The sequence below is a fragment of the Ornithorhynchus anatinus genome, chromosome 1 (genome assembly GCF_004115215.2).
Source record: "Ornithorhynchus anatinus isolate Pmale09 chromosome 1, mOrnAna1.pri.v4, whole genome shotgun sequence".
NCBI classification, from domain to species: Eukaryota; Metazoa; Chordata; class Mammalia; order Monotremata; family Ornithorhynchidae; genus Ornithorhynchus; species Ornithorhynchus anatinus.
The window spans coordinates 70,575,818-70,586,850 of NC_041728.1; the positions used below are offsets into that span (position 1 = coordinate 70,575,818).

At 45.0% G+C, this 11,033-nt stretch overlaps 1 protein-coding gene across 8 annotated transcripts in view; it reads left to right on the plus strand.

Moving 5' to 3' along the window:
- Nucleotides 1-10,301, plus strand: part of RASGRP3 (RAS guanyl releasing protein 3) — a 125,539-nt gene extending 115,238 nt beyond the window's left edge. For all 8 annotated transcript variants that reach the window (XM_029063656.2, XM_029063713.2, XM_029063690.2 and 5 more), the window contains 3 exons: nucleotides 1,825-1,950; nucleotides 4,281-4,645; nucleotides 8,697-10,301. In XM_029063656.2, coding sequence (XP_028919489.1) covers nucleotides 1,825-1,950; nucleotides 4,281-4,645; nucleotides 8,697-8,732 — 527 coding nt within the window. In that variant the 3' untranslated portion in view covers nucleotides 8,733-10,301. The remainder of the gene's footprint in view (nucleotides 1-1,824; nucleotides 1,951-4,280; nucleotides 4,646-8,696) is intronic.
- The last annotated feature ends 732 nt before the right edge of the window (nucleotides 10,302-11,033 follow it).

The window sequence follows — 11,033 nt, forward strand, 5'->3', positions numbered from 1 at the left end:
TAGTCACACAGCAGACAAGTGGCAGAGTTGGGGTTTGAACCCAGGTCCTTTGACTGCCAGGCCCAGGCTCTTTCCATTAGGTCATGCTGCTTCTGTCTCACTGTGTTGTTTCTTACTTTGCGTTTTTCAGCATTGTCAGCCATGAATTGATTACAGTGTTTTAACTACCTGCCCCAGAACACAGTCCAGTGTTTTACTTACCTGCCCCAGAATACAGTCCAGTGTAATCCATTCACATTCTTCTTATTTTCATTTCATTTGACATCTTCTCCTATTTATTTTTTTAAAATAAATTTTGGCTTCTACACCAAGCAATTTATTTTCCTAAACTGAAGGAAAAATACTAAGAGGTTTTCTTGTGGTTATATTCAATTTGGGCCTGATGGCCAATATAGAAGATGCCAAAAAAAAAAGTAGTTTCACCAAGATGGAGGTGAAGCTCTACCCACATGTTTTACTGTACTGACTTGGAGTTGTCTTTCAGTCGTATCCTTGAAAATCTCAAATATCATAAAGGGAAAATGCTAATGGGAACTGTTTTGCCTGAATCTTTCTTCTTGGTCAGGCACTTAGAAGAGTGGTTGAATGAAGAGAACAAATTCATTGTTTGGCAAACTCCAGTGTTTCCTTGGAGGCTTTAATGGGCTTCTAGGGCCTGTTACTTTCTCTGGCAGGATCTGGACAGGCAGGAATTGAGCCATTTTTTCCCTCTAGCCTTATGGCTAGGAGTCTTTCGCAGGAGCCACATTGTCTAGGATGGGATAATAGGGATGGGTTACATAGTGTGACATAGCTCCCTCTTTCTGGTTGCTCATTCCCTGGAGGCTCCATCTGCCTTGCATTCTGTAAGAGATCCAGCTGGGAGGTTCAGCTCAGGCAATCAAGGCAAAATTCAGGGTCAGAATGGATACCTTTCTGCTTTGCAAGTTTTCTCCAGGCTTATTTTTCCAAACAAATAGCTTCTACAAGGCAAGGTGGGGAGAGGGCACTTAATAATAATAATTGTGGTATTCAAGCACTTCCTACGTGTCAAGCACTGAACTAGACATTGAGATCAATGCAAAATAAGCTGGTTAGATATGATCCTTTTCGCACATGGGGTCCGCAGCCTAATGGGGAGGACAAACAGAGGAAACTGAGGCACAGAGAAGTTGAAATATTGCCCACGGTCATCTAGAACACAAGTGGCAAAGCCAGGATTAATAATAATAATAATAATTATAAATTGTTAAGCACTTAGTATGTGTCAAGCACTGTACTAAGCACTGTGGTAGATGCAAGGTAATCAGGTCCCACATGGAGCTCACAGTCTAATTAGGAAGGATAAAAGGTATTGAGTCCCCATTTAGCAGATGAGGGACCTGAAGCACAGAGAAGTTAAATGACTTGCCCAAGGTCACACAGGAGACAAATGGCAGAACTGGAATTAGAATCCAGGTCCTCTGACTCATAGGACCATATTCTTTCCACTGGGCCATGACCAGATTCCCACATCTGTGCTCTTTCCACTAGGCCACCCTGTTTTCCAGGGATGCTTTATCCTGGGGATTTGGGGATAGGTGGAGGGGGGAGAGAGAGAGAGATATCCATGTAGAATGGGGTAGACTGGAATGGAGGGTGGCGGAGGGATGTGGACCTTGTTGAGGAAGAAGATGGGGTCCAAGGCATCCCCGGTAATCCCAGTGGACTCTGAGGCTACCACTGCTCTCCTGATTTTCTCACTTTGGAATGCATTTGGTGTTCATGTTCAGAAGCCGGCCCCTCCCATCTGGCTGGTTGCATTTGTCTCCAGCTAATCCCCAGTGATGTCTTGGACTTTTTCAGACTGTGGAGCCAACTGCCACAAGCAGTGCAAGGACCTGCTGGTGCTGGCCTGTAGGAAATTTGCCAGGGGCATCTCGGTGGGCAGCACCCCCGGCTCTCTGCCCGGAAGTCCTTCCCTGCCTGCAGGTAAGAGAAACGAGCCCATCTGCTTCAGCCGCCCTGGCTGCCTTCCACACCGTCGCTTGGTTGTTGGGATTTGTTTCCTACAAATCAATCCATCGGTGGTATTCATTGAGAGCTTACTGTATGCTGAACGCTGTACTACGTGCTTGCGAGAGCGCAGTACGAAAGAGTTGATAGACACGTTCCTGGCCCAAAATGAGCTGACAGTCAAAAGGAACTTAAGGCTCTTCTGAAACTTGAGAAGATGCTAGGGCGCAGTAGGAAACTGCTTCTTGGGAAGAATATACTGGACACTTTGAAGGGGGTTAGAGGAGATGGACTCTGTGGAAGGGAAACTTTAGAAAGGAATGGTACCGTCTAGAGCTGCTCTGGACTAACCAGTGAGAGGAGTGGGAGAGGAAGTCTCTCTCTGAAGGGTTTAGGAACCCCAGGTCTATTGCTGAGCTCATCTGCCTGACCCACAGCCTCTTGAGGCTGTGGACTTTGAGGTGTAACAGGAGAAGAGGGGATGGGGCCATTGTAGAGTAGAACACAGAGGCCTCTTTCTGGAGAAAAAGGATTTCTGGAGAAGAAGATTTCCAAAACAAAAAATGGACTTGGGTGGTGAAATGTGGCAGTGATTTTCTAAGACATCCTTTGTCCAGATGGTCCTCATTCCATCTGTCAACACAAACCAAAAAGGTTCTGTTGTTGTATTTGGGCAGAGAAAGACAGAGAAACTCATAATCCCTTAGAAATATTCTATCATGTTTGTGTCCCGATGATTTGGTTGTACTTTCTAAAATGAAGTTTGTTTCATGTCGTCTGACTCTGCACTTCATTTTGGCAACCTCATCTCCTATTTGAGAGAAAGAGAACACCCTGTCCTTTCCAAATAAATAGCCCAAGCAACGTATAAAAGTGGTTCTTTTTCTTGATACAAAGCTCAGATAAAGATGTGTTAATTATTTCATTCACTCAGTACTCTTTATTGGACACCTACTGCGTGAAAAGCACTGAAATGAGCCCGTTTAGTGTTCAGAGCACTCAAATTCCTATGGTGTGAAGAGTACTGGACTGAAGCCCTATGATGTGCAGAGCACTGTTTTGAGCTCTTGCCATAGGCAAAGCACTGTACCGATTGCTTACTGTGTGCAGAGCACTGAGTTCCACCCCTGCAGCGTGTCAAACATCATACTGAGCCATCACTGCAGGCAGAGCACTGTACTGAACCCCTGTGGTATGTAGAGGATTTAACTGAGGGTTTGGGAGAGTTCAATAAATGGCTGGTCTCTGCTCTTGAGGAGCTTCCATTCCTTTATCTTTCAATTTATTATAGGGCCCTTTCCTCACCCAAGGTAAAAGCAGGAAGAGTGAGAAACTGGTGATGAGCTCCTCTCCCTTTCCCTCTTCCCTATTCCCTACTTCCCCCTCTCCTCTCCTTTTTTATGGCATTTGTTAAGTGCTCACTATGTGCCAGGCACTGTACTAAGCACTGGAGCAGATACAACTAATCAGGTTGGTCACAGTCCCTGTCCCACATGGGGCTCAGAGTCACTCATTCATTCATTCAATTGTATTTATTGAGTGCTTACTGTGTGCAAAGCACTGTACTAAGCATTTGGGAGAGTACAGTACAACGATAGACACATCCCCCGACCACAGTGAGTTTACAGTCTAGCTTACCGTCTAGCTTATAATGATTTTACAGTTTAGAGAATGATATTCATTCATTTCACTCAATCATATTTATTAAGCACCTACCATGTGCAGAGCATTGTACTGAGCACTTGGGAGAGTACAATATAGCAATGAACAGTCACATTTCCTGCCCATAATGAGTTTACAGTCTAGAGATATGATATGATAGGGAAAGGAAAGGAATTCCTGTATGCTCAGGAATTCCACTGGACCACCCACCCCATTTCATTTGATTTGATTTGTGCTGGGAGAAGTAGCATGGCCTAGTGGATAGAGCACGGGCTTGGGAGTCAGAAGGACTTGGGTTCTAAGCCCGGCTCCACCACTTGCCTGCTGTGTAACCTTGGGCAAGTCACTTAAACTTCTCTGTGCCTCAGTTCCCTCATTTGTAAAATCGGGATTAAGAATGTGAGCCCTGTGAGGGACGGGGACTGTGTTGAACCCGATTACCTTATATCTCCCCCAGTGCTTAGAACAGTGCTTACCACACAGTAAGCGCTTAACAAAAATCATAACTATTATTATTATTTGTGGTGTCATGTGAGTCATGAAAGGGCTTGAGCATCCAAGGTGTTGCGCGTTGGTCCAGCTGCTGCCAATCCTTGTCCACTTCCTCATCCCCCTCCTTTACCCTGCCTCTCTCTCCCTGCCAGCACCGGATGAAGTGTTCGAATTCCCCCGAGTGGCGGCTGAACGGCAAGACCTGGACGGCAGGGCTATCACCCTGGTGACCGGCTCCTCCCGCAAGATCTCAGTGCGCCTGCAGCGGGCCACCACCAGCCAGGCCACCCAGACCGAGCCCCTGTGGTCCGAGCCCGGCTGGGGCGACTCCGGCTCTCACACTTTCCCCAAAATGAAATGCAAATTCTACAACAAAGCTGGAAAGAACAAAGGTTTTGCCCAGTGGGAGAATGAGAAGCCCGAAGGCCAGGCCAACATGGAACTGGAAGTGGAGAGCCCCGGGTACGCGCTGGACCAGAACGGGACGGACACGGACCGTGCCGAGCGGGGATGTGAGGTCAGTGTCGGGACACAGGAGTTTGTCGTGAGCCCGTGCAGTCAGCTGCTCTCATTAAAGCCTTCGAGGACACAGAAGTGACAGAACTCTCAGAGCACTTTTGCAGGGGGTGAAGGGAATTAGCCTGGTGATTTTGTAAAATTAAAAAAAAAACAATAATAGTGATATTTGTTAAGTGCTCACTGTCTGCCAGGGGCTGTATTAAGCACTGAGGTGGATACAAGCAAATCAGGTTGGTCACAGCCCCTGTCCCATGTGGGCCTCCCAGCCTCAATCCCCATTTTACAGATGAGGTAACTGAGGCACAGAGAAGTGAAGTAACTAGCCCAAGGTCACTCAGCAGACACGTGGTGGAGTCAGGATTAGAACTCATGACCTTCTCACTCCCAAACCCATACTTTATCCACTCTGCCATTTGTAACGATCGAGTTTCCCCCAGACTGGAGCTTGGAAATGGCAATGGTGTGATGGGGGCAGAAAAGGCCCAAGGGTTTGTAGGAAAGAGGAGAAGCTTAGCACATGGCATAGTGTATAGACCACGGGCCTAGGAGTAAGAAGGTCATAAATTCTAATCCCAGCTCTGCCATTTGTCTGCTGTGTGACCTTGGGCAAATCATTTCACTTCTCTGCGCCTCAGTTACCTCATCTGTAAAATGGGGATTGAGACTGTGAGCCCCACGTGGGACAAGGAGCAGGTCCAACTCAATTTGCTTAAAGCCACCCCAGTGCTTAGAACAATGCCTGGCACATTAACAAATATCATCATTACCATCACCATTAAAAGAGACTTTAGAAAGACAGTTAAATCAACCCTCCTCCAAGCAGAACCACACTGAAACTCTCCTATTGTAGTTCAATAGTTTTGTCTTTTGTGGATGGGGAACCCCTTCACCTGGACCCTGCTGACCTCCTTGTTTGGAGACAACTTATTAAATTGGTCTTTAACCTTCTTTTCTAGAGCCTAAAGAACATCCCAATTATTTTTACTTTTTTTCATCTTCCATTTTCCAATGCCTTTCATTTGGTGAAGGTGGAGTCAGCTTCTGCCCTTGCCCTAAGGTTGGGGGAGGGGTTGGAAGCAGAAGTACCTGGAATAAATGGGAAGGATGAGAGACATCTCTGAAGTCCCCTTTTGCTGCCCCCATCATTAATAATAATAATAATAATAATAATGATAATTATGGTATTTGTTTAGCGCTTATTATGTGCCAGGCACTGTACTAAGCATTAGGGTAGATAGAAGGTGATTGGATTGGACAGACCCCCTGTTCCATACAGGGCTCTCAGTCTTAATCTTCTTTTTACAGATGAGGTAACTGAGGCACAGAGAAGTTAAGTGACTTGCCTAAGGTCACACAGCAGACAAGTGGCAGAACCAGGATTAGAACCCAAGTCCTTCCAACCCAGGCACGTGCTCTATCCACTAGGCCACACTGCCTCCAGTATTTCTACCCAACCAGATTTCATATTTTAATTTGATCTGGTAGATAGTTGATAGCCCCTGACCTGTGAGCCAGTGCCTGGCATAGTTGGAAAGTTGATTATTTACCACATGTATAAGCAGCAAATAAAACTGATGATTGGGGGAGCTGATAACCATGTTCCCTGGCCACTCCAGGAAACATACTTGTTTGTGTGCAAGTCTACTTGGTTAGGTTGGGTGGGGAGGGGAGAAATAAAAATTAGTGATGCTTGTGAAAGTGAAGTCAATGTATGCAATCACCAGACTCCAGCGTGCCTTCAGGGGCCGCTTCCTTAAGAATCAGGAATCCAGGAGCATTGGTTGTGGGGACTTTCTGTTCCGAGTCCTTTTCCCACCTGGGAAATGAGAAAAGAGCACTACTGCACAGAGTTTATGACTATTATTAGTAAGGTGATTGGATAGTTGCACAAGCATAAGCAGAGATTTGATCCAGATATTTTAATCAGTGCAGGGGGACAAACTGGATCGTTCAGGCTTTAGAAACACATTGGGTTTGGTGGGAATGATCTGTTTGCCTAAACTGATCAAATTAACCAGATAACTGAAAATACTTCCATTTCACTTTGTTTGGAGCTTGTGCTACACATTTCCGTATAGTTTTGCACTTCACAAGATAAAGATGTGGTAGAAATGGGCTGTGAATTTTCACTCTACTGAGATGCTTTTCTTTGCAGGAGTTATTTATAACATCAGATGAGGGGAGAAAATCCACTTTGAAACACCCATTACCAAAAATTTGGAGGGTGTCGTTTCTTCTCCCCAGCATCTGTGTTGACAGCAGCAGGCACAGGTTTTGAAGTGGATTTGTCTAATGCAAAGCTTGTTTTGGAATTTAAATGTGCACAAGATAAATCTCTCACTCACTCCCTTCTCCCTCAACCCCCATTCTGGGAAACATGGCAATCACCTTGTTTGGTTCAAGGTGGGGAGGAAGGGAGAGAGAAAGAGAAAGATAGAAACATTAAGTGTTACTTAAGGTGAGAAAGGAGGAGCATAAATTTATCAGAAAGGTTAACACTTCTGTAGGAATCATTAATCTTTAAAGTTAGAAGCCCATTAATTGGAACGGAAGACTTTACACCGTTGCCCAAATTCTCAGGCTACATCAGCTCGGTACTGTGTGGAAAGTGCTATCCTTAGAATAAAAAGTACAACTAAATAGTTCTTTGCAGACGGCAGAAAGGAAAAAAATATGTTTCAAATTAATAAGAATTATTAATGCTGTGATAGCAGAGGAAATGTTTTAAGTATAGGATAAGGCCAAGCCTCAGGCAATGCTGCACCCTAACTGAAAACTGAGAGTCAATTGCTGATAATAGTCCTGCATGCCTCACTACTATCAGGAAAGGAGTGGGTTTTTTGAGCAATAGCTTCATAATAATAATAATAATATTGGCATTTGTTAAGCGCTTACTATGTGCCAAGCACTGTTCTAAGTGCTGGGGGATACAAGGTGATCAGGTTGTCCCACATGGGGCTCACAGTCTTCATCCCCATTTTACAGATGAGATAACTGAGGCTCAGAAAAGTTAAGTGACTTGCTCAAAGTCACACACCTGACAAGTGGTGGAGCAGGGATTAGGACCCATGACGTCTGACTCCCAAGTCTGGGCTTTTTCCACTGAGCCACAAGCAAAAGAGAAAACAGTGCCAAGCACTGCAAATATTTAAATAATATCAGCAACAGGCTTTTTCAGCGTGTCTGTCTGTCTCTCTCTCCCCCCTCCCTCCCTCTTTCTCTCTCTCTCTCTCTCACACACATACACACACAAACACAGACTCATAGAGGAATTTGACCCTCACTAGTGTCTTCCTTAAATATGAAAAACAAATAAATATGTAATTATGATGCTGACGATGTATACTAAGAACTTGCTATGTGCTGAAGGAAATATAAATTGGCCTACATTTCCTTTTTTAAACAGGAAAAAGGGAATTGGAAATAATAGGTATCATCAGCATTAAGAAGCAACTGAAGTTAAATATAATTTACTTGATCCTCAGCCTTTTTAATCAGAATGGAGCTGATTCAGTTTGGTTCATGGTTTGGGAGAGATTAAATTAAGATTCAGTGAAGGTTCAGTACTTTCTCAAGGGAAGCTCAGTGGTTGGAATGGAGCTATTCCTTAAAGCATCCTGCTGCCAGGATCAGAATACCTGAATACCGGAAGGGATGGACAACTGGACTGACAAGTAATGGTGTCCCTTACAAAAGCTTTAAAACAGTGAAAAAATAGAAGCAGCATGACCCAGCAGAAAGAGCACAGGCCTCGGAGCCAGAGAACCTGGATTCTAATCCTGGCTCTGCCAATTGCTAGCTGTGTGACCTTGGCCAAGTCACTGAACTTCTCAGTACTTCTCAGTACCTTAGTTTCCTCCACTGTAAAATGGGGATTAAATATCTCTTCTCCCTCCTACTTAGACTGTGAATCCCATGCGGGACAGGGACTGTGACCGACCTAATTAACTTGAATTTACCCCAGTGCTTAGAACAGGATCTGACACATAATAAGCATTTCAAAAATACCAAAAAAAATGAAAAGCGTAAACTGTTGCTTTTGGTTGCAGGAGAGTGGATCGTTAATCCTGACATCTGGAGAATGATGCAGTTGAACCTGGGAAAGAGAACAAGATGAGAAATCTAGAAGATTGTGCTGGAGAGCTCACTGGACCTCCCCTCTGCCTGGGGACTCAGCAGATCTTCCTGTTATGATTACAAAATAGGGTATTTGCCTCAAGTTGAACTATTTATTGTTGCCCCCGTAAGCCATCAGTCGTACACTGCAGAGACAAAGTTGATGGGCGAGCCATGTAATTAGTTAGCCTCCTTTTTCTTTCTTTGTAGTCATTTGTCAGAAGTTAAAATCCTCTATGTGCTCTCACTCCTCACGTTCCACTGGAGGCCTGCTGTTTCTCCTGGGGAAATTGTGACTGGTTTTTCTTTGAACTAGGAGACTCGTGCCAAAGCCATCATGGCCCTCTTTTTACTTCATATTCATCTTTTTTGGCAAGAAAGAGAACAGGACTTTATGGCTTTACTGCTGAGTGTCAACTAGGCTCCTAGGAATCTGGACTACCTAGCATCCTTCCCTCAGATGAATCCCTGTGCATCATGCCCCGGGTTTACATTGTTCTTTGGACGACATATTTTGCTGGTGACCACCGCAAATGCCAAACTCACCACCTGGGCCTGGACCAAGGACCATCATGGAAGGCAAAGCTATGGCTGCCTGAAAAGTCTCAAACTCGCAACACCTTATAACTGATTCTGATTGTCCTAGAACACAGCTAATTATATCTTTGATGAGTTCAGCCATCTCGAAGCAAGAGAGAAAGGCACCAGTCAAGTGCACGCAGAGCCAACCGAAAGGAGGTTCAAAAAAATTTTTAATGGACATCTGCAAGGGATTTGACGGTGCTAATGCTCTCTGGCACATCGGATTTGGTGCAAATTTTTTTTGTTATATTTCAGCACCTCAGGAGGCTAAATTCTTAGGTTGTGCTGGCCTAGGAGGGAATTTTTTGCCACAAGACTGTGACCCCAACCGTGTTATTCACCTGGCTACAGGATTTATTAATAGAAAGCACCCCTTCCTTCCTCCTGCTGTGAGCCTGCTCCTTGAGACTGGAATGGGAAATGGTAATGCTGAGCTCCCAACTTTCATTCCCAAACTTGGAAGTCCTGAGACTCTCTCTGATAGGAGACGGTCTCTAATGAGAGAGTGTCCTACTGGACAGAGTGGAGCAGTTGCTGAAGAGGCTATGCTGTCACTGGCCATCAGCCCACACTTATGGCCAGGATCCGAGGACAGGCTGGGACGCCCGCTTGACCTGGTTTGAAAACGCCTAGTCTCTCTATCCAAAGCATCCCCAGCTTGTGTCAGGTGTTCGCTTAACATCTCATTTCCCTAATGCAGATTTCCTAACTGAAAAAGCCTTCAGAAAACACCCTTGGCTCCAGGACCCATATAGCCACCATCCCTTCACTGTTGACTTGGGCAGAAAAATCTCGGTTGCGTTTTTACTCTTTGATGAAGGCAGTTGCCAGAACAAGGAACTTTCGACATTTGTGGGAGGACACCTGCAGCCATTGTGTTTGTAGCAGATTGAAAATATCGTGCGGCCATAAATAAAAGTCGCTCTTCTTGAAGAGCAATTCATCGTTCTCCTCAATTGCCTCCCTCCCTTGTCCTGGGACAGCAGAGGTGGACTCTGGAAAAGAAAGAGAGAGAGAGAGAAAGAGAGTGAGAGAGTGTGTGTGTGTGTGTGTGTGTGTCAGGGGAAGAGATGGAAGAAACAGTGGAGTAGAAAGGATACCAGAGTGGATGAGGCCTATACAGAATGCCTGGAAACACATCTCCTGTCTGTACTTTTGTCTGGAATAAACTGCCGGGGTGAGTATCTACACAGGTAGATCACAATCAGCAGTGATGGGGAATTCATTTGCATAGCACAGGAAACATTGGAATAACAGATCCTTCTAGACTGTGAGTTTGTTATGGGCAGGAATGAGTCTATTGTTATATTGTACTCTCCCTCACTTAGTACAGTGCTTTGCACACAGTAAGCACTCAGTAAATATGATTGAATGATAAATCACTGGTATCTTTCACTGGATCAGACCAATGGCCCTCAGCATACAGTTCTGCCTCTAGCTTTGGCCACAGGATAGCATGGAGGAATCATGATAAACAGCATGGCCTATTGGAAAGAGTCGGTAGACCGGGGTTCTAATCCTGACTCTGGCACTTGCCTCCTGTGTGATCTTAGACATGTCACAACCCCTTGGGGGAGGCCTCAGGTTCCTCATTTGTAAAATGGGGTGAAGAACTTGTTCTCCCTTCTACTTTGACCATGAGCCCATGTGAGACAGGGACTGTTTTTGACCTGGTTGTCTCATATCTA